The following is a 23,867-nucleotide window of genomic DNA, read 5'->3' as shown; positions in this document are numbered from 1 at the left end:
TGGACGTGTACGAAATTGGTTATACACTTTGTACACCGTGCGACGTACTTTAATATAATTAGAAAATAAAGATTTATTGCACATATTGCGAGATACGAGAGCCACTTAGGCATTCCGTTCTTTTGTCAATCATTTTGCTAGATCGAAGACGATACAGCAGTACTCTTTCATTCTTTTAATTTCTGCACTGTTTTACACCGCAGTTACCGATTTTTGTTAAAAATTTTGTCAAATTCGTATTCTTTAAATTCGTCTGTTGTTTGAAATTGCAGATTCATATTTTTGTCATAAACGAATAACATCCAATTGTAAAAACGACGAAACTCGTAAAGATCGTGCGACGTATACGCGTGCGACAGTGTTTAGTATTGAAGAAATTTACGACGCGTGTAACCATAGTTACACGTCATAGGCTACGTAAGAAACTGTAGAACCGAGGGTGCAGTTTTCCCGATGCTAAGATCCTTCCTCCTTCGCTTCGCTAAGATCCGTTCGACCGCGAGGAAGAAGAAGAAGAAGAAGAAGAACCCTTTATGCGTAAACGACTAAAACCTGTGCACGACAACGTGTTATCGTTGCATTTCAACGGTAATTCCGCGACTCGTAAAGTACGAGAGAAGAACACACTTCGCGCATTGCTAAAGAAAGCGGATTCTTTCGCAGAAGCTAATCCTTTTCGGCAACGAAGTTTCAACATCGAAACATTGAAAGTCGCCGCTGTCTGCTAAACGACGCGTCTCCAAAATCGCGTCCGGCATTTTTCGGAATAAAAAGAGGAATAAAATCGAGAGACGATCTTTCTCCCGGTCTCTTCTGTCGCATTCAAAATACCTGCTCGACGGAAGGTCGAGGCGGTTCGGTCGAAGGAGAGGAGGCCGGTCTCGGGCGGGTACGACGAAGAAGGCGCGAAACGAATAAAAAGAAGGGGGTAAGCGACGAGGAACGATACCGGGTGAAGACCGTGAAATCCGGATCCACTCTAAGCCCCGTTCAGCCGGTGAAGCGACTCTCTTTCCACTGTCCCCTGGACGGGCAATCCGATAAAAGGAGGATGCGCGCGCGAGAATCGCGAGACGAGATCCGCTGCGTGGCGAATCAGCGCGGCGCGGCGTCGCTGTGTTACGTGGGTACGTGGATACGTGGCTGGACGGTTCGTTAACCGTCCAATCGCGATGACGACGGTGCCTCGTCGTGCCGGGCTGCAAAAGGTGCCGCAAAAATCGCGTGGCCGTTCGAGCGGCGCGCGTGCTCCGCGGAAAGAAATCACGCGAACAGAAAACTTCAAACGAGCCGTAACGAGCGATCCGGCCCGGGTTCGCGGGTCCGCGGCCGCTCCGTACCGCAGGGTCGGAGGCCGGGCCGGGTACTGCGATTATTAATTAACATTTCGTTAATTACGCGCGATACGACGGTCGCGCGCGAGGCGAGATTGTCCAACGTGCCGGCATAATTCGCAGCCGACTCGCCTGCCCGTAAATAATTTATTCGGGGCCGTGGAGTTTTGTGCTCCGCCTTTATTATCGATTGAAAACACTCGGTGATATTTTGTTAACGGCTCGATAATTAATGCGCCGCTCGCGGGGATCCGGCGACGCCATTGTGCCTCGGCGCAGAGCGCGGACCTCTGTGCCCAAGGATCGCTAAAAACAATTACGTGGAAGCCGACTATCGATCGTCGGCCGGGCTCGAATCATCCTCTAACGGAGAGGAAAGAGTGTGCCCGCGCTCTGAAAGCGTTCAATGTGTTGTGAATAATATAATCGATCGGCTATCTTTCTCTCTATCCCCTCCTCCCTTTTTTCTCCTCTCGTCCTCCTCTCCGTACCTGGTCGCGCAACAGTCATCCAGTATTCTGACCCTGGTCTCTGGAAGAAGACGGCAAAAAGAGCAAGACAGATAGATCCGGAAGAACGGGAGAGACATCAAGTATTGATGCCACTTTGACCGGTGTGCACGCACAGGTACGCGTCAATATCTAACCAACACCGTTGCGCGCGTGCACACCGATGTCGCTTCGGCTTGCTACGAGCCTCTAATGCCCGCTAGGTACACACGCCGCATCGATGTCCAGCACTCTCCTTAATGGGGTGCCACGGATATCCTCCTCCCTCGCTGAAACGTTCTCGAATACACGCATACACACACACGCACGCACACATAAGCAACCGTAAACGCGAGCCAGGCATCCTGCGGAAGGATCACGGGCTTCACCGGTTCCCTACGTGCTCGCCTCCTACACACCGCGCGCGCGCGCGCGCGCCACGTTCCCTCCCTAACATCGCGTTTCAGTTTTAATAGCGCATAGCTCTTTTAGAAAAAGGAAAATCGTCGAACAATGGAGACGGAACGAAAGCCAGCGATCCTCCGGATGTAACACAATGAAAACCTAGCGTGGAAACGTCCAATTAGGATTATTGGGGCTTCTAATTATGCAAGGCAACAGTGGATACGAATTCGTTCATCCGGCATGAATCGCGCAAGTGCAGAAGCAAGAGATGACAACAATGGGCACAGTTTTAATGAGAAAATTTCGTTGAACGGGACAAGACGGTAACAGGACATGCTATACACGGTTGGTGGTCCGCGAGTCTTTATGCGTTACAGCATCCGCGGATTCGTGTGATCTCAACCTGAGAATTTTGCATATAAAGATCCACGGAACAGTTATTTTCATGCGAAATAAAAATTGTCTGCGCCAATCTCAAGGCACGCGAGGTACACAGATATGTATTTCCTTCCTTAAAAATTTTAACAAATTCAAATTACCGCGACTGTACTCTTCCGCAACCTCTAGCGCAACCGTATTCCTCGAATGTTTCTAGCGTGTCGCGATTGAAACTTTCGTTTAATTTACGTTTCTCTCGTAAATGCATGAAATCCGCAGTCCGGTTATAGGTGTTCGAAGTCGAAGTAAAGAATCAATGACGAGAACGATGAAACAGTGACGCCGAATCAGGGGACATTGCACCGGGCAGTGTCGGTGGATCGCGAAAGCGCGGTGTGTAGAAGAAGTTTCGAGGTCTGCCTCGGGTCGTGGATATCGCGCCTTAATGGGATCGGCATTCGTAGAACGATCATTAACGTCGACGGATGAAGAGTGCGGCGGCCGAGGCGGAGTCGCGTTTTGTCCGCAGAAAACGCAGCCTGGTTCACGGACTGGCGGCTCTGCCCCATAAATTCCCGGTCTGTTCTCATGGGACGAGACTGGACTGACCGGAGTTGCGATAACTGCAGAACTTTAAGCGGTTATTAACCGAGTCTTAGGTGTAATCGTGCTTCCAGAGGAAAATTTCAACTCGGACAGGATGGGATCTCGGAAATCGAAACACCTGTCGCTGGTCTTGACCCTTTAGCCGCGTTTGGATCCACGTGATCCCGTAAAGGGTTCTTTTTTTGCGCACTGCATCTGCGATAGAATTAAACGGTAGAACACACCATTTATCCGAACTCCATTTATGCCGACAAAATTTTCGTCGACATTCTTTCGCGAACCTCAGCCGAGCTCCTGTTATCTGAACTGGTACCGAATGTCGCTATGATCCAAGGACTGAGCAAGAAAACATACGATTGAAATATTTGCACGCAAAGTTGCAAGTATGTAGTGGGAGCAGTCGAGCGACTCTTATACGAATTACCTAGTTATATGAACTGCTTGTCGCCCGACTAGCTCACATAAACGGAGTAGTTTAACTGTAGTTGCCGTAGAAGAAAATTGAGATTCAAATGAACAAGTATCGCGAGACCGAGCGGAGCATCGCCGTGCAGAAAGGAGACCGAAAGAACAATGAACGAGGATCGCTGAAGACAAATTCGAATAACGCCTTCGGCAGGGCCGTAATTGGCCGAACGGAAAACGGGATGCGGAGAAGAAATCAGTCCGCAAGGTGTTCGTCGACGGTCGGGCCGTTGAATTTCTCCGACGCGGATCCTTTCGAAATCGCCGTGACTAATCCGAGCCGCCGCGAGGACGCTTTGCATATGGATGACGGCGCAGACCTTGCGTCCATTATTCGGCTTAAACCTTTAAAGTCCGGGTCCGAGCTGGGCGAAAGAGAGAGGGAGAGAAAGAGAGAAAGAGAGAGAGGGAGAGAGAAACGAAGCCTCGACCGGTCTTCGCTTTGCTCGGCATGCATAATTGGATTAATTTAAACTGTAACGAAAGCACCGTCCCTGACGAATCCGCGATGTGTTTCACACCTGTGTACATCCGCCGATAGGCCGACCGAGAGGAGCGTACCTTGGTATATCGGGTTACGCCGGCGGTTGTTGCGGCGCGAAACGTTGACGGCTCGGGAACGGATCACACGAGCCCGGCGTTGCACGCTTAGTTAGCCGAATAACTCATTTCGGCCGAGTCCGTTCGGGATGCTCCGTCGAAGGATCTGATAACAGCTGGAATCACGTGCCGCGATAAACGCGCGCGCGCGCGCGCTGCTCGGCCGTAACGAGCATCAGAGTCGGAAGAGGATCCCGGGACGAAGGCGATAGCTCCCGGAAGTAGCGTCAGCGTCAAAGTTAAGCCTGGTGAGGCAAGGTCCGGACGGACGTGAGATTACGCCGAGCGACAAGTAGGACCAGAAAGGCTAATGAGTGGCCGAGTTAATACCGGGCTCCGGTCGACGCTTAGCGCTCGCTGCGCCGAGCCGGCTCGCTCGCAGCCTGTGCGCGCAACGACTTTCCCTCGACTCGGCCGGCACGTCCCGGAGCGGCGGGTTGCGCCGGGGATATACGCGAGAGTCAGCCCCGGTTTAAACCTATGAATGCATATTCAAGATACGAATGTTTTAAATCCCGGCCGGATTAACCGTCGACGAGTAGTCTACTGCGCGGCGGAGAGACAGAGCCCGGGCAGAAGGGGTGGCCCGGGGGTTGCCGCGCCCGCGAATATAAAGACGCGGCAATTTTATTATTTTTCATATCGACAACGGGGAGAGGCTTCGAGCCAGGACGAGGACGAGGAGAGCGCGCGAAGGGACGGCCGCGCGGGAGAAAGAGAGCAAAACCGAAGAGGACAACGAGAACAACGGAGGGCAGGCTGCGGGGGTGAGGGATTAACGGCGATAAATTTCGCAAAAATAGGGGCTTACCCTGTCGTGGGGCGACAGTCTAATCCTGGGTCCGCGCGCCACCCCCTTCACGTAGACGGGGGTGGGTCCTCTCTCCAGCCCTCTTCTCTCTCTCTCTCTCTCTCTCTCTCTCTCTCTCTCTCCCTCCTCTTTCTCTCTTTCTTTCTCTAGTGTCCGCTGTGCGCGGTGGCCGGCGTTCCTGTACACAGCGGATAGCGTCGGTAACCGGCGCGTAGTTTTTGCAATTATCTCCGCGGCTCTTAAGAATTCTGTTCCTTTTTTTAATCATCTAACCGCGAGGCGCGCGCGCTGCCTCCTTCTCCCGGTTAATCTTCGGGCTCGCTATTAATTTCGCACGGGGATCTGTTCGTTTCGAGCCGGGGAATTGGACGATCGATTGTTACGGCGGCGAGTCGCCTCTGTTTTTATCCGCGGCGCGGCTAAGCTCGCCGGGGTCTGAACCTCCGGCATGACTCCCGACCACCTTTTCCCATTCATTGTCCGGTTTCGGCAAAACGCATCAAGGATACAAGAATAATCGTCTCGGTTTCTCTCGCCATGGCGGCGCGGCGTGGGCGAGAGAGGAGAGGCCTTTCCAAAGAGGGAAGGAAGGAGATTCGGCATTCAGCAGGGCGTCCAGGATGGACGCAACAATGGCTGCGCATCAACATAATTACAGTTCGCCTCGGTTGCCGGGACGCTCCGGTCGACGAGGGCCAAGTATTATATTCAAATGCGAGCCGAGGCGGCGCCAGTGAGAGAGCACCGACCAAAGGCAAAAGGGGTTGCCGTACCCCGGGGCCGGCCGGAGGAGGTTGAAGGTTGTAGGTTGACCGTAGGGACGTGCCTCGGATATGCGACTACCTTTCGCAAGACGACAGCAGAGAGAACCGGCAGCACATAGAAACGTCGCTTCGCTTCGCGCGGATTAACCCCCAGAGAGGAAATTACGTCGTCTGGCCCGAACCCTCCGGCGCTTCCGCGATCTTTTCTCTTGCTTCCGAGTGCAAAGGGACCCTCCCGGACCATACAAAAGCCGAGGAAATTCGAAAGCGATCCTGGACTACGCATTTCAATTCTCCGTCGCTTCTTTTCGATCGCGCGAATCATCGTTGGAATACCATCAACTTCGTCGGACTGTATGCATTCGATGCTTTCGAAATTCGCTGCAGCGAATTTTCTAAATAAACTGTATTTCTATTCCATTGGAAGAGGTAACAGAATCTCAGCTGATCCAACGAACATCGATCCACCGTATTATTTTATCATGCTCGAAACATAATGTGCTACGTGAAAAATACAAAATAGGAGACACATTGAAAGATAACATTGACAAGGATAAAATACAAGAATTTATTTGGAAAAACCGAAATCCTGAAAGCGATACTGTTATGACATGCATTTCCGCCGCCAATAACCATGCAGTCGATGCGGTCTAAGACGTTTAATTGATAAAAAGAAAGAGGTTACTTCATAACGACGACAATACTGGATGTATTACACGGTGTACACATTTATTTGAACATAATATAATTGTTGTAAGTACCTCGATCTAAATTTCTTGGATATCTGTCGAGCGCGATGCAAAAAGATTCAACTTACAGAAGTTATCGAAGCAAATAGAAATATGTTTGAAACATAGCTTAAACGTTCCTTCGATCAAGAAAGAATTGAAAATCTTGCGTAGAGACGGTCCAGTAATTACGAAATACGAAATGCGAGATACGAAATATAGGAGAATTGAATCGAGTCGGCTCGATTCAATCCCCGCGGAGCACGCCACGAACAGGATCGTATCTCGGAACCTTGCGGATCCCCGCGTAGGCAGATCGTAAGATGGTGAATCGCAGTCGAATAAAACTAGCGGCACAGATTGTCAGGAACGGCGATACGGGGATGAAGGGGGTCGGCCGTTTGGGATCGAGCAAAGCATCGACTTGCCTTGGGGGTTCGGGCGAGGTTTGGGCGAGGAAGGGAGCGGAGGGCCGGCGCGCGGCGCGAGGATTTGTTCGAGCGGAAAACTGCCGGTCGATGTATGCAAACGTCTCTTCCACGTCCTTTCGAGCCGATAGGGTGACAACGGGCGCGTCGTGTCTGCTCGGCGGCACTCTCCCCGCGGGGCAACAATTGTCCAAGCCGACGGTGGTTGCCGGTAGCGGACTCATCGAACAGTCGTCGGACGTCGCCAGGCCGCGCGAGAGGGAACGCGGCGCGCCGCCGCCTCCGAGACCTTGACCCAGCAATGGGCAAGGACGAGCAGCCGGTACCGGAAGCGGAGCGGTTCAACGACTGGTCCAGGGGTGGCAAGGGGACAATAGATATCAGTCGGTACGCGGACACCGCGCCGGGGCCGAGATAGCAGATCTAAGTGGGCCATGCCGCGCTACGGTTATGGCGGCATAAAACGCTCCACTCCGCTCGACTCTGCTCCGGCGTGGCGGCGTGGCGGCAGTAGTCAAGGCGGAGAGGGCGGCGCGGGAGGGCAGAGCCAACCAGTCAGCCAGCCAGCTGCTGGCTGCTGGCTGGTGGCAGGGTCGTGGCAGTCGACTCGAGTGCCGGCGGGAGCCCCTTTACGGTCGAAAAAACTGCCGCTACGATTGTCTATGCAAATTGTTTAAAATATCCGGGCTAAGGCCGTTCTCCTCCTTTCGCGGGCCTGCTCCCCGCGCGGAACCACCGCTGCCAGCTCGAGAACTACCAATAAGGATATCTGAGGGGTGAATCCTGGAGACGACGATCGGTGTTCCCGGGATTTAAGGGATGCCACCCTTTCGGCTTGGCCGTCTACATTGCATATTCATTCGCCGATCGACCGTTTAACGAGAACGACGCGATTAACGGTCTTACGGTAAGATGGAGTCGAAAGTTTCGCGGAGGTCATTGAAATTGCATCGCTCTCGAAGTATCAATCGCTCGGTTCTTGTGTTCTTACCAAGCGTCGTTTCGCACAGGTTTATCGAATCGTTTCCTACAAAAGAGTTTCTATAATTTCAACAACATTCAAATAGAAAATATGAAACCGGTTATTTTTTGCTCTTTTTTGAATCGTCATCTACACGTCGATTATCTTATTAAAGCTAAAAGAAAGCGTACAATTTATTTTTCCGCCTGAATGGAACATTGCGACAAAATCGAAACAGCTGGTTTGCAATGCAGATGATTATAACAAAAGCATGTATCACGCGACGGTGTGGAATATTTTTCATGGTTTATTCATACCATATTTATTTCATACTTTAAATGGTTCTTACAGGTGTCCTGATATCTTATCCAAGTTCTATTCGAATATCATATTTCAATATATATATATATATATAATATCATATTTCATTTCAACAGCCTCGACAGAATATTTCTTAATGTAACCAGATTTGGCGGATTTCCCCATTTAGTTTTACAATTAATGTTATCCGACCGCTGTCTGGTCTCCTGCAACGGCCCGGCACAAAAATTCGTTATCCCTATTCCGTTACACCAAAGCGTTTAACCCGGTTATAAATAAATAAACAAATAATTGTACCGATCGCGCTATCGAACGCGTAGATCATGTTCCGAAGTTTCGGAAATCAATATCTCCTCGGCGGCGATTTTCCGCGTCCGTCGAACCGTCGAAAACGGCTGAAGAGGCGCGGAGAACGATGAAAATTCCACGGCGAATAATGGCGTCGGGATTTTATGCGAGTAAAAGGATTATGGCGTTTACAGCGTAGTGGAACGTGGAAGAATGCCGCCACGCGTCAGATCGATCCGCCGTTTTTGTTCGCAGCTTCACGCTGCGTCCCGTTCCGATCGGCTCGCGCGATACGGATGAATTAAAGATCGCGGCAAGATATATTGGAACGGCAACGCGCAATACGTTAAATGAAACGCGTTTCATTATCGATCTCGATGAAACCGCGCTTGCATCTCAGCTTGCGGCCCCCTCCGATCCACGGACGCGCGCGTCTGTGTCTCCGCGGCTACGTGTACGTGCAGGATAATGGCATTGCCGGTTTGCGGTTTGTACCGTAGCTGCGTTACCTGCCTTAGATGGCTTATTGATTGCCCTGGCAGCGCTCGGTGCTCGTGTTACAACACGGAATATCGAATAGGAATCGTTACCAAAGTCGGCGGCGGCGGCGGCGGCGGCCCGGCCTCGCCCGAATTAGATTCGTTTCCATAATTTCGAAGCGCTGAGCAAGGCGGCGAAAGAACGCGACACGAATCATTCGTGTATTCAATTAAGATTCTTTTCCATCCCGCTCCGAACTCGACGTACGCCGAGAAAAAGGATTTGATACGAAATTAGTTCGCCGCTGGCACGATGAAATTTATTTCGCCGGGAGGGAGCGGTGTGAGGAGACGAAGAGAGAGAGAGACAGAGATTCTGCGGCGCCACTCGATACGTGAAACGGAGCGGCATACAGCGCGGAACTGGCAAATGTAATTTCGCGAAATGCTTCCATTGATATAAGAAGACTACGGTATCTAGGGATAAGGACGACGGCGTGCCGAGCCGGGCCGGGAAGAAGAGGCAGAGGTAGAAAATGGAAGAACGAAGGGAACCGCCGCCGAAGGAGGGCGGGGTCGCGGGAAACTGCAAGCTAGACGGATATATCTTTCCGAGTAAATTAAAATGGATTATATATGTCGACTCCATCTTCAATCTTTCTTCTTTTCCCCCGGCGCGCGCCCCGTCTTCGGATTATTGCGCCGTCTCGCGTAATTGTTACCAGCTCCGGGATATTTTCGAAATGAATTTTCCGCTGTACCGCCGGGATTCTGATCGATTGCGAGCCAGCCCGAGCAGGTCCCGATGTCTGTTCGCAATCCAAGAGATATAATTAATTGTAATCAGAAAATTTCTAACCAGCGAGCGATTGGCATCTCAGGATTTTTCGGCTGCGCCTCGTTGCCGAGGATTAATCGGTGAAAACTGATGGCGGAGAGAAAGCTGATTCGCGAATCGACTGTAACGGCATGCGGATACGCGAGATTCTGTTGCAACTAGACTGCGAATCTTGACGCAAGTCAACGTTTTCGTTACAGGTGGTCGAAACGTGGCAACCAGGATTACCGAAGACTAGAAACGCTGGAACTCGTTACATCGTTTCAGACACAATGTCCGTAAGGTCTGTGGAATACCAGCGGCTTTCAAAACCAGACACTGTATAGGACTCGGAACATCCTCGAGGCTACATTTTCGTCGCGCGACCGACCGGGCGGAAAGGAAATATATTTTAAGCGATCGGAACCGTAGGTTTTCCCTAGAACGACGCAGAATCCTGCCGGAACAATCCCAGCAGAGAGACAGCGTTTGAAACATTGCTCCCGAAGGTGTGCACAAGGAAGGCTCGGGGCAGGAGTGGTAGTAGGTCGGTGGCCACAATTCTGGAAAGCCCAAGTTGGCTGCCGTGGAAGGTCGGGACACGGAGTCGACCATGATGTATGCTCCTCTTCCGTCTAATTAAACTTGGGGAGGGTCACAGAGTTGGTTGGTTGGCTGGTTGGTACGCTGGCTGGTCGGACAGACGTACGAACGGACGGTGAGGGGCGGTCGTCGTCGGATGGCTTTCAAAATGACAACCGGCGAGGAAGAGGGAACGAGGGCGAAAGCGACGGAACCTGCCGAGAATGGGAGAAGAAAGACGTCGACCTCTGAACGAACACACCGGCGACGCGATACCGTGTGCCGCAACGGTGACTAACCTTTTCATCGCTTTTGCACTCGATTATGAATTTTGTCTAACGACAGCAGAAAATTTCGTTCGCGCCGAGTGAAAATCGGGAACGTAATCTCGTGATTTCCCAGAGGCATTCGGTTCCAGCGCGAAGGAATTATTTGTCTTCCGCCGAGGCGTAAAACTGTCGTTTAACTCGCGCATCGAATGGCGGGCAAACGCGCGGCGGCGCGTCTGTCGCCGTTAAAAGTGAAACTTTCATGGTTCACGGTTCAACAGACGCGGCGCTCTTTCAATAATTTATGTCGAATTAACATCGATCCATTTCACCGGGAACGACGACCTAAATGGTAAATCTTGGCCGATGGGCGCATGAATCAGAGAGATTGATATCGTTTCAGCGACCGATAAATATTTTCCGGCCGTAAAAACCGGCGCAGATTTCCAGGATTCACGGGAGCGCGGACCTCCCTGTCGGCGCGGCGCGGCGCGGCGCGGCGCAGCGCGGTGCATCGCGCGGTGAAAGAAAAATGCAACCGCAGCCACGAGAGCCGACGAATGCACGCCGGAGTCAGCGCCGCCTCCATCAAATTAATTTAATTTATACTCGGCCGTCCGAGATGCCGAGCTCCGCGCGTTCCTCCCTCTGTCTCCCGGCCTTGTGTTGCTCTCTCCGACGCAGCGTGTTCGTCTCCTTTGATCTAACGTCAAGGCGAAGCCCGTTCCTTTTCTCTTTTGCCCGTCTACGACCGCGGGGCTCGCCGCGTCGCGCCGCGCCGCGCCGCGCGGCTTCTCTCCCCGAAGGCACACGAAGCCCGGCCGATCTGTCTATGGGCGTATGGAAACTATGCTCGTCGTTTCCCCGCTGCCCTACGTCAATGCGGAACGCGGCTCGGCCGCGGATTGGCGTCTGCACTCTCGAACGGGGACAGGTTATTGGCGCGACCCGGCGAATTCCTTGGCGCGGACCGTCACGATTCCGAAATGTTTCACCGACGGGGTGAAACGACTGGCCGAGCTACCGAGCTCACGATGACGACACCCGACGAGGAATAGACGGGACCACGCGCTCGCTTTCACGCTGATAAATTTACACGCTGCCTTTACGCGCTGCCCGGAATTCAAGTTCGGCGCGCTGATTTGCTCGCGAATTAGTCGTCGCCGACGCGTCCCGACGACGCGGCCACTCAACCGATTCTTCACCCATCTCTCAAAAGTTCGAGCGTTTTTTCTTTTCTTTTTTGAAACTTTTTTTTCTTGTTTTTACTTTAATGCTACCGCTATCACAGCCGCTGAAAATTAATGGTCTCGCATTTCTTATCTTCAAATTGTCAGAATTATTAAAGACTACTTTCTCAACCCTTTCGACTATAATGTCCTGTCGGTCTCGTTACGAAGATTTCAAACATAATCTATTAAATCTGGATGTGTTATATACGTTTCTTCTGAATCGAAATAAAATTCGACTTATTCAGGTCGACTTAATTATTTATATTTTTGAACATTAAAGAGAAATGTAAACATGAAAGCAAAAGGTAAGTTAATAAATAAGACCTGACGCGTATAAGATTAACCGACATGTACTTAACTGCCACGTGCCTAGCTAATTAAGTCACGTTGCACTTTATATCTATTCTGGCTAACCTGTAATGGAGGGAATACACGGGCGTTTTTTTATGTCGTGCACAAAGCGCTCGACAAATCGACGTGTTTGCAAGCGTTCTAAACGTCGTGTTCTCTTCGTCAAGAATGTCTCTTAGGCAAACTACGTCAGAAATTGCGATTATTAAAGAACATTCATCTCGCTCACGCATGTACGAACCAATTGTATAAGATTCCTCATCTAGATCTATTAAATTCATAAAACTATGTTCGCATGGAGAAAAAGAAAGGATGTACGATCTTTATCGCGAACCGAAAGTGCTACAAAAGCAAAATCTTTTCCCGCAAATTCGTCCAAATCGAATATCACTTCCGCCGAATAGGTAATCGAATTTTTCTGTTCGATCAACACCGTTGATCAACATGTGTTCGAACATAGGGAGACTCGGCGCGAACCGAGGCGAAACTTCGGAGCAATTTGTCTTTTTGCAAGAGAAGCAGTAAACTCGACGGTGAATTGTGCAATTGCCGTCGTTGAAAGTTTGTCCGTTGAACGAAACGCAAATTAATTTACGAGACTGATAGTGCGATCATTCTTAACGCCTGTTATACCTGTTCGGTGAAATACAGCGCTATTCGCGTCCCGCGATCAAATCTTCAAAAGATTGCGCGAGCCTTTGCAGCGGTTGGCCCTGCAATAAACAACGTTGAAAGCGAGCGTCCAGCGGCCGAACCTCTCTGGCTCGTTCGCGAGATGAACAAGTAAACCGTACAAATTGGTGTAAACGTGACATTATTATTATCAATTTATCCTCGACCAATTAACTGTGCAGCTCCGGCAAGGTCCGGGGGGAGAAGAAACACGTTACAGTCAAGTTGCGCTACATTCACCGTTACCGACATCTGTTCTATAATAATTACCGGGCGAAACAGTTCGCGCCGGGGTGAGTACCGAGAAACGGTAGACCTTGTTGCGGCCGTAAGTCATCGCGGGAGAAAGATTAGGACGCTAAATCAGGGCTGTTGAGGCCGTAATTCGTTTGCTCGGAAAAAGGGAACGCCGGGACGCGCCGGGCTCTCTTAAAGAGCCTGGCAGCCGAGTGAATACACAGTTGGCGTCAAGTCACTTACTCTTTTAAGGCGTAATATGTATCCAGCGCGCCGAATGAATTCCGGTTCACGGTGCAGTCGCTTAATCGCTCGTAATAACGCCGAGACGAATGCCCGCGAGACGACTGTCGCGAAAAACTGCTGTAATTCCTGGCAGTGGATACGCCGCGTAATAGCGCGACTACGGATCCACGAATCCCGACCGCCGATGCGCTTATTTTTACCTTGTAATTGTTCCGAATTTATCGCCCACGGACGGTCCACGGTCCGCGGAACTCGGGAAAAACTCTGCCGAAGATTCTGGGTCGGATTCTATAAACGCGCTTCCCCGATCGAGATATACATTCGTGTTTTCACACTGCGAACGAAATATTTTCATATTCTTCCACGCATTATTATTGGAATCGTACGGATGGGATATTCCCGAATAGGTTCATCGTTCAGCCTCTTGGTCGTATTTTAGTATCGTGAAAATTGGACGTTCGTGTAGTAGTTCGTAAAAAGTCAAGAACGGAATGTAGCTTCATTGTAAAAATAGATAGTAAAAGAGTAGTAATTATGATAACATAATTTAAAGGAGAGACTAGCTACGAATAACCAAGTGCCGTTATTGCACCGAAGACCCGATATCTTTTTCTTGTAAAATGAGCGATCGATCTCAACTTATTTTGAAAGTGCTACGAGAAAAGTGGTCGACACTTTCCAATAAATACAGTACATCTATATAATAATAACGATATGTTATTAGGTAGAGTATCTCATTTACTACAATAATATCAAGGAAACTCGATCGTTGCCGGATTCCCTATCGCTTTCTACATTCCGAGTGCTTTCTAATGCTTGAAAAAATGTATGACGAATCGAAGGAATTTTCAGCATGTTCTTCCTTTTAGCTATAGCTTCGTTCGGAAAGTTGTTTCGTTTTTCATAAAAATTTCATTTTGTAAGAGTGTTAAAAAGACACTTGATTCAGTATTTTTCCAAATGTAAAACAACAAGATTTCAAAGCTACCAGAAAAATGTCGAAAAGTTTGCTTTTACTCGTAACATTAAAAAAAATCGTCTGAACGATCCAAAATACATTTGCTTAATAATTTACTTGCTAAAAAGTTATCGCGTGAGAAAGTTCTTTGGACGGCACGCAACAGTGGTGTAAATTTTTCATTATTTTAAACTTACGCCATTTGTCAACTAAGAGGATCGAATGTAGGTCTACGTTAGCATAAAATATGTGCAAATTGTCACACGGATATCTATTAAAAAAAACTTCTGTAACCTGTGCTACCAAGCGTTGTCAATCAAACACACGCTACCGGAGTAAACTTAACTCGTTTTTTAACCTTAACGCCGCATAACCGCATAGGAAATGTCTTGAACTTCTCAAGAGATATCAAACCATTAATTTCAATAAGTGGATTGGGTATTTTTGTGCAAGGCAAATCTTAGCAGGAAACAAATCGATAATTTGAACGAGTCAAGACTTACGACACGCGTGAATTCTTTTAGACTACTACTACTACTTATTTTGCAATAAATGAGAATACGGTCCAGTGTTTCCTACCACATGGAACGATCGCTGACCAAATCTCTCGACTACAGTTTCACATTGCTTCCAATGAACAGAGCAGAACATTTCCACCGGAACGAAGCTCGTCCGTTCTCGATCAAGAGTCGTAAGGGCGCGAATTTGCAGCTGGTCCCTAGCTAATAGATCGAGGCGACCTCGAAGAAGCTAACGGAAGACTGTTAAGGGCCGGGCCGACTTACATTAAAATCCTTTCAAGCCTAGGCTCACGCATGACGCCGCGAAGCTGGGTGAAAGCTCTCGAGGACGCGATTAACCGAACAAGAGGAACGGCGTTTGCAAGCTCGCTCGCTCGTCTTTTCACGAGGCGCGCGCGATATCGTCATCGTGCAAACAGCGTATATGCATTAAACCATGAACCCACTATCCCCGACGTCATATCCAATACACGTTGTTAGGGGGTTGCCGAAGCCGACGGTAGAGAAGCGAAGAGGAGGCTGCGGGAGCGGAGCGGAGCGGCGAGGTTACACGGGGCTGGTTGCGGGGTGGTTTCGAGGGTGGCTGCCAACCCTCCCTTCCACCGGTGCGGTAATGGCATTAACCGAGCTGCAATATGATTACCGCTCTCGCAAGGTAACCTGATCACACCCGAAATCTATGGGGTGTCCGTAGTATGAGGGACAATGTATCGTGCTCCGAATTGCTGCGCAACGTTACTGCAACCGCGGTTACAGGCGTCGGCGTCGCCGGCCAACGCGGCGACACTCTTCCACCCTCGTCCCTTTAATCGCGTTACGCTTTTTGCGGCTCAGATTACCCGTGAATCATTAGATGTCCCGCTAGGATCGAGAAAGATCGTGGTCCGTGGGCGAAAGGGGGGGGGGGGAGTTGGGAGGGGTGGCGCGCCCGGCCTCCTTATCTTGGCATTAGGAGATTAGTGTCCGCCCCCAACGGCGAACGCGTTTTTCCGTCTTCGTTTTTCCCACCCCCTCTCGCCTCTCCCGCCCCACCCAGAGCGGCGCTCTACTCGGAGCAAAAGCAATTTGGGAAATGTTTCTTTTTGCCGGCGGGTTTCGCTCCCGTCGTTTATCTTCGGGTCCCGCGTTAAGCGTGCTTTGATAAGTCACTGATTGTGGATCCACGGGTTCCACGATCAGAATCTCTCTCGGCTCTGTGTTTTCAGCGGCGTTTTCAAACCCGTGTCTCCTCGGTTTGTTTCGCGCGCCGGTGGAATAAGAATGCGCGAGAGCGGTCTCGACGAGCAACGCTGACGAACGACGACGACGACGACGACGACGAGAGGTCGTCGCTCGACGAGACGGTGGCGCGACGATCCGTCGAGGACAGGAACGTCGTCGACAAGCGCCGCACGACGATAGACGAGTGTAGACACTTACCGTGAGGTGTTGAAACAGCCACGCCCTGAGGATGTTCGTCGCGACCTTGGGAAAGATACCCCGCTTCTTCTGGTTCTTCTTACCCGACGAATCGTCGTCTTCCTCGCCGGTGCCCTCGCCGCTGCCGATACTCGCGTTACTCGCGTCACCTGTAACCATACCATAACGCACTCGTTATCGACTTTGTTCGATTCGTGGATAATTTGATAAGATGAAATTCTGAGAGTAGAAAATTCTTTCAGCAATCGTTTCTTTTTAGCTGGACGCAATTTAGGGGCTGTCCGATCGGAGAATTAATTACTAAACTTTTCTCGAAACGTACAAACAATTTTTGGCCGACTTTCTAGACATCAATTCTGTTCGAAGAACTCGTATCAGCACAGTGAGCGTCACATATGGGCGACGATCATTTTTAACTGGTTCTTGGAATACATTTTTATCGTAATATATTGAGCAAACCGAATGATAGAATTTTAATAATATAAACGAATTAAATTAATATTTGCTATTGTAATAGTATACTTTTCACTTTATCGATGTCACGAATAAATTGACTGTAAGATTGTTGGAATTTTTGGAATTTATGGGCTTGATATTCGACATTTGGCGCGTTAAACGAATCCCGATATTTGTAGGTAAATTAATGATATTGTAAAAGTCGATGTGTGAGACGTAATGTGCGCGAGCAACAATGCCAGGAATTGTTCTTCGTCCGCCGGTCGGGCTATATGTGTCGAGAGGGTAAAAGTTTTAAGCGTTACGAACCACGGTCTCGATTTTCGGTGCAAACTGTACCAAGCGATAACCACCTCACCCCTAAAGCCGGTTCCCATGCATACAAACACCATTAAGCCACCCGCAATCACCCTGTCCCTCTTCCACTCGCTGGCCTCTAAACGTTCCAGCCCCCGATCCCGAGGCCGCCCCCTTTCATCCCTTCTTTTCCATCCCCAACACATTAATTCCCCGTCATTTATCAATCTTAGCTTTTTAATTGCACGGTCACCGGGGACTCGAGGAGCGGGACGGTAATGAGAGATATTAAGACGGCTTACGGTCACGCTTTGCCGGGGCAAATATCATTTTTATAAATTATCGGCCCGCAGCTCGCTCGCAGGTACACGGCGACCCTCTTTTTTCCTCGGCAAAACTGTTTCTCGCATTAATTAAGCGGGCAGGCGATCAACGGGCTGGGAACTTTTAACACCTCGACGACTGGTGGCTCGATATCGCGACGAATCGGACGCAAACAATTTGTTATTCGTGACACATTTTTGAATAAATATCGACGGACGATATCAAATTTTACTGAGGAATGAAAATGAAGGGTGGCTAATAAATCTCGAGTTACCGTAGATATCTACGAGGGGATACAAATGTAGAAAATAAGTGAGACCTATTTTCGTTTAAATATAACGTTATTTTACAGATGCGCATCTAACAAGTCGCGTCTTTATGCTACTAAAGAAAGATGATAATAACGTGGTTACGACCTACTTGCGATGAACGAATCGAGCAATTTTGGTATAGAGCGGTGTGTCAGAGAAAAAAACAGCGCGATCCGATGACACAGAAAACTTCTCACGGTGCGATCTATGGCGGTCCTATTTAAAAGTCGTCGAATCTCGAACTTGTACAAAGTATCGAGATAATCCGCTGAGTTTTATAATACCGGGAATCCGGTTGTAGAAACGACTTAAATACAATGTAAATTGTCCATCGTTCACTGTCGAATGTCGAAAACCGAGTCCGACACAAAGCACCTCGGCCACTGACGGGTCGCAGGAGGGTGGCTCCTAACCCCCGAACAACGGCGAAACAAACCAGGGCATACTCGTCGAACGGGATTAAAGCGTCGAAATCGAGTCGGCCGGCAGCGAAAACATCATCATCAGAAATTCACCTGGCGTCCTCGCCAATCCATCTCGCTGGAACGGCCGGAAGTTCGAGGCTCCCTTTATTCCTTTCTCTCTCAATCAGCGCGGAAGGAGAACGGCCGGCTACTTACGCCGACGGATTATAAATGACCGAGCCTTATCGTGCTGCCCAAGGCTCCGGTTCCCAAGGTTCTATCGTAACAGAGAGATCAGGGTGAGCCCGGTGCTCCCAGGGGTTTCACGATGACAGGTCGCCCGGGGGCGCCACCGACCCACCCCTACGAGACAGGACGGAACGGTCTCGTGGCCGAGATTAACTTTGAATTCGTCTGAACGGGGCCGACCGGCGAAACCGGTGATCGAAGGTCGCCGGAGGAGGACGAAAAATTTGTCCGTCGCAGGAGCGAACGGACCGGAACGACGGGAGATCGATGGAAATCGGACCCACGTTAGACGTACACCCTCTCGGCCATTTCCCGAACCGTTTCGGGGGGTGGACGAGGCTGCAGGGGGTGGGTCGATCGACTTCGATCAAGCTTGACCACCTGCCATCCGATTCGCAGGCGAGATTCCTACTGGAGATCTGACGGATTCCGAAGATAATGGTCGGGAAATGTTCCATCGGGGATGGAACTGCAGAATTTCAATCGGAGAACCCGCTATGAAAATCGGATAAGTCCACTTTGTAGCGAAAACGCGATTGTCAAAGATTGATACATTTGCAACTGTTTGGCATAAGAATCGGACAGCTTTCGAACGAGGTAGAAAGAAAGAGAGCTCGAAAAGAAAGCACGGTTTTAACACTAAACGTACCCGGCCCCCGGAAGGAAATAATTTTCGTAACGATAAAAAGACTATTTGTTTAGATTTTTCGCGATATTAATTATAGCGCATGCTTGGCTTAAGAAATGTGTATTCGATCGTTTCCAATGAAAGAGTAACTTTGAAACGTGAAACATGGAACCGTTTATCTTAACCGACTCGGTATGTTTAATGTTAACAATAATGTCAACTAATAAGTTACAGAGCAGTACCTCGATTTTGATACTTCAATTGCGAACTGGAAAGTCTAAGAAGTACGAAAAGCAATGTCGTAAAATTTCTTCTCGCGTCTTATCTTTTTTTTTCACAGAAAAAGTTGCAGGACGTTCGAACGCCAGGGTTCTTTTTTATCAAACCAATAGATGCTTAATGCTTATGGGGGTGTGTAGAGCGGGCGCAATAACGGGCAAGGAATCACGTCATCAGCGTGAATCCTCACGGTCGGGTACACAAGGAGCCAGGAGTCTCGGCGTCGTCCTGTTTCCCAGCCTTGTTTTCGTCCGTCGGACAAGAGCCGTTTGCGGTGGTCCTTGTACGGTCAACAAAAACGACGTTAGGTCCTCGCCCTCCCTTGTCCCTCCCGCAATGGCGATTCCGTGCGAGCGAATAGAGCGGTCTAGAGGCGCGCGGAACGGCCGGCAGCCGGCTAGCGGAATAACGGAATGGCCAGCGGAGCGTCCCCCTGATTGCAGTTAATTTACTCGGTGAATCGAGTTAATGTAGCGTACCGATCGTGCGCTGTCGCGCCGTTACCGCGCCTTGACGTATCAGCCGAAGAAGCGTGCCCCCGTTCGTCAGGAATTTCTCATTTCCGCGCGAGAGAAACTAATCCCCTCTCGCCGAAAAACCGTGTTCCGCTGGCAAGAAACTCGAAAACGGACGCTACGGAGCCTCGCGTATATTACATGGCTCTTGAAAAGCGAACGTCGACGAGGCGGCACGACGCGCCGGAAAAATATTATCCAGCGATCGGGCAACGTGCTAACTTCGCGTCTATTAATTTCTTGCGCGTCTGCACTGATTTGTCCGGTTGCGGGAACGGTGTTTTTGCCGATCCACGTTTCACCGTCGTCGTCGCCGCTGCGTTTCATTCACCACACGTTCACGAATTTCTAACGCGCCCGTTCGACCATCCGTCCTGCAACGAGAGCTTCCGATCGCAGCTCGTGTAATTTCCGCGTTGGAACAACGTTATTTGGTAAATAGAGGATGTTTACCTAAAGAATCACTATTACGGCGGTGTTACCGGGATTCTAGCGTGATCTACACCATCTCCATAAGTCACCGGAAATTTGTAATTGTCTATAAAACATCGTGAGTGTTCGGTGGCTTATCGCCGGGAGTTTATGCATGTTATATGTGCAAATATCGCAAAACTTTAGTTAAATATAATTTTATGTGAGAAAATAACTTTAGCTTCCTTTGGTGGTTCTTTCTAGCTAATCCGGGTGCAATAAAGTGCAGGCTCCGGAAAAGGCCTCTATGCGCATATGGTTATTCTTCACTGACACGTGCATCGTTCACTGTCCAAATTTCCAACTATAATTTATTTCTCGTGTTTTCTTAACATTTCGGCGCGTACGGATTACATTCGAATGCACAAGTGAAAATTGTCGAATACGTGATTTACGCCGCAATGATTTCAATCCACCCATGTGCCGACGAATTCCAAAGATTTTATAAATGTTCTCGAGGATCGAAGAATGCGGACAAATGGTGGGCTGCTTCTCTGCAGATCGAATAAAGCTGTCTTATTAGACAATCATAAATTCATAAGGCGAGCGGACAGTGCGCCACAATAGGAGATCCCGGCTCGATAAAAATGAGAGCAACGCAGCAGCCCCGACGCAATATTTCCCTGTTCCGCAACGCGATCCGAGATTTATTCTCGAAGGCTCGCATCGACTCCCGATCAAGGACCCGCGCCATTCGAGGAGCAACGTCGAAGCGGGTAATCCGGGTGCGTCGTCGTTCGCGCGTGACCGACAGCCCACGTCCTGTCGCTGATAAGGCGAAGTCGTTTCTCCGCTCGGGAATCGGATCGAGATCAACGACACACGATCGCCGGCGGCGATCGCGCGTACGCTCGAGCGGAAACAAGTGTCCGGACGCGGCGGGTCGGGCGGCGCGCGCCGCGAGAATTAAACGGTCCCCGAATCAAGCTCGAATTTACCGTGGCGATAAATCGCGGCCGGAAAGTCGCGAAAATTGTGCCGGGCACGGGTCGGCTCTCGCCCGCGTACGCGCCGCTGTGCGCTCCCTAGGACGCGTTTACGAGTGCGAGGGAACGGGGCGCGAGCGGTGTGGGAGCCATATCGTCCTCGTGTTGATTTACGCGGCGCACCGCGCATTTTTACTGCCGCGTTATAGAGATTTAAGTGCAGCCAATTATACGTTTACGCTCGCCGCTCTCCTCGCCTTCCGTCCGCTCCGCTCGAGACGAGACCGGGACCCCGCGACCAACGCGGACGTCGCGCGTCGCGTTCTCGTCGCCGCTCTCTTTCTGCCTCGCCCTCCTCCCCTTTCTCGACGCGCTTCTTTCTTCGAGAGTTGTCGCGGGCTATACTTAGCCGATGGGTCAAGAATAAGCAAAGTCCCACGTCGGTCTGACTATACGCTATTTCGAGAGCGCGAGCGGACAGCCGAAACACGCGGTCTCGCGTCGATTCGCGCCGAGAAACCGCTGGATCTCGGTAAACGCGCGTATCGCGTCCTGCCGCTGCTCGACAAAACTCGTGGAATAGATCGCGCAAACATGTAAAGTATAAGTCCGGAAGCTAGTGGCATTCTTGCGCGACGTTGTCGGACGTAACCGCATACGTTGGCGCATCGTTGCACAGCTAACGCCGAAGCTTGGATAGTCTCCTCTGACAACCTAACGCATGTTTCTTTTCGACCGCAACGGTCGAAGTTCAAGCCTCGGGCGTCGTTCAATATTTTAGTTGCAGCCCCGTGCGAATGATTCGATTCGTATCGTTTGAAAAAGTGGCAGGTCCCGGTCGTAAATACCGTTAAAGGGCCGCGCATTCAGGGCGTAATAGCGCGCGAGGAAAGCTACGAGCACACGTCGCGTTCAATGGTTCCGATAGGCATTCTACGTTTCGGACATCTTCATACACGCTTATTTATTTGAAGCGTATTTAGAAGCGTCTTCCATCAAGAGGCAATTCCCGTCGGCGGAAGACGGACGCTTAACGCTTGCACAAAGGGAACGATTCGTCCCTGTCTTCATAAATATGTACAAAGTCCGGCGGTGCTGTTGATACCGTCCGTAGGATACAATCAAGCAATCACCGATGGGAGTTGAAGCCCCGTCGACGCGCAAGTAACGTCCATTGAATCGGCGAACGTAATCACCGGCGAAAGTAATAATAATCATAATCGGGTAGCATCGAAGGGGGACGACGCACGTGGTCATTAGCGGTTCGCTGGCCGGCTGGGAGCGACGAAAGATCTCCGCGGGCCTAATCGGCCCGATAACGCAATAATAACGAAGGGAACAGGTAGCAATTAACGTCACGCGCCGGCTGGCATCGTTTTCACGAGCGATCGTTCGAACCAGCCGAGGACTATGATAGAGAGCCCCGCGCGACCACCGAAAACGTCTTCGTCGGGGACGAGACAAGACCCCTACCTCTATTTAGGGTGGCCGTGCGCGCGGATCGTCGAAATAAACCGCGCATATGGCCGCCGAAAATAAACTCCTCATTCCCATCCCGTCGAACGGAGGACCGTGTTCACTCCACCTTCTTCCCTTTCTTCGCTCCTCCCCGAGAGCCACCTCGCCGCATTCCTCCTCGTCTCAAATCCGCTTCAAACCCCGAGCTCCGGCTTAGGACGGACAAACTTTTCGAAATCACGTTAGCTACCGGTAAACACTCGATGTCGCGAACCGGATGCATTCTTCGGCATCCGCGTCGGGCTCCAGAACATTTTTATACGATGTGTTTTATACGATATCAGAAGGACGATCAAATTTCATCGTACGGTAGAGCCTCGATTATCCGGTCCTCCAATATTAGAAGTCTCTTTTGTTCGAATACGTTTTTACATTTAATCAGCCTAGCTCGAGGCGATATGCATAATCGTGACACTTGGAAGCTCCGATTAAAATATGATAAATGCCAGATCGCACACTTTGGAAATTGCAGACAGTGAAAAGTCGCGTAGCTTGTATAAGATAATCGTAATTAATCGTGCAAGATAGGTGAAGAACCAACAAGTTCACATTTATTGACATTAAAGAATATACCATTGGTACGAAGCCGATGCTCAACGCTCCAGAGATCTAGCTGCAGCCCAAAGCAAATCATAAACATTTACATCGTAAGCAAGTAACTGTTCTATTATCCGAACATTCGCGCTACCGTAACACTAGAACACGCGAATTTCAGAATTTCTCGAAGCGAAAATATATGTGACGATTCCCAATTCCACGAGGATTTTTCGCACCCCGAATCCTAGTTAGGCGATCGTAAAGGTCTGCGGCGACCTTCCGTCCGCGTAGGCTGAGATCACGCCGGACACCGAGACATTTATTCGCCGAGGAATGACAGGGACCAGCGCGAAGCATCTCGGGGGAAAGCGAGAGGGAAAAAGCTGGGAATCGTCCTACACGGTCTCGTCGATATCATGTTTCATGGACGGACTCCTACGCGGTTAGGGTGCCTCGATCGGGGTGTTCGACGGATTCGGGATTCTATTTCTGGGTGGCGGTGTCTTGTACCTTCGTAGCTGGAGAAATATTTGGTCGGGGACAGGCGGATCCCCGCGTGACGAAACGTACCAGCGGATCGGGACATGTTCCT

At 50.1% G+C, this 23,867-nt stretch overlaps 1 protein-coding gene across 4 annotated transcripts in view; it reads right to left on the bottom strand.

The window, feature by feature from the left end:
* The window catches only part of hth (Meis homeobox homothorax), a 666,356-nt gene that overhangs the window by 226,760 nt on the left and 415,729 nt on the right, over positions 1-23,867 (bottom strand). For all 4 annotated transcript variants that reach the window (XM_033482431.2, XM_033482432.2, XM_033482434.2 and 1 more), the window contains one exon: positions 16,361-16,509. In XM_033482431.2, coding sequence (XP_033338322.1) covers positions 16,361-16,509 — 149 coding nt within the window. The remainder of the gene's footprint in view (positions 1-16,360; positions 16,510-23,867) is intronic.

This window comes from Megalopta genalis, unplaced genomic scaffold (assembly GCF_051020955.1).
Source record: "Megalopta genalis isolate 19385.01 unplaced genomic scaffold, iyMegGena1_principal scaffold0020, whole genome shotgun sequence".
Lineage (NCBI taxonomy): Eukaryota > Metazoa > Arthropoda > Insecta > Hymenoptera > Halictidae > Megalopta > Megalopta genalis.
Note: the sequence above shows the minus strand (reverse complement) of the source record. Positions and strands in the feature narration are given on the sequence as shown.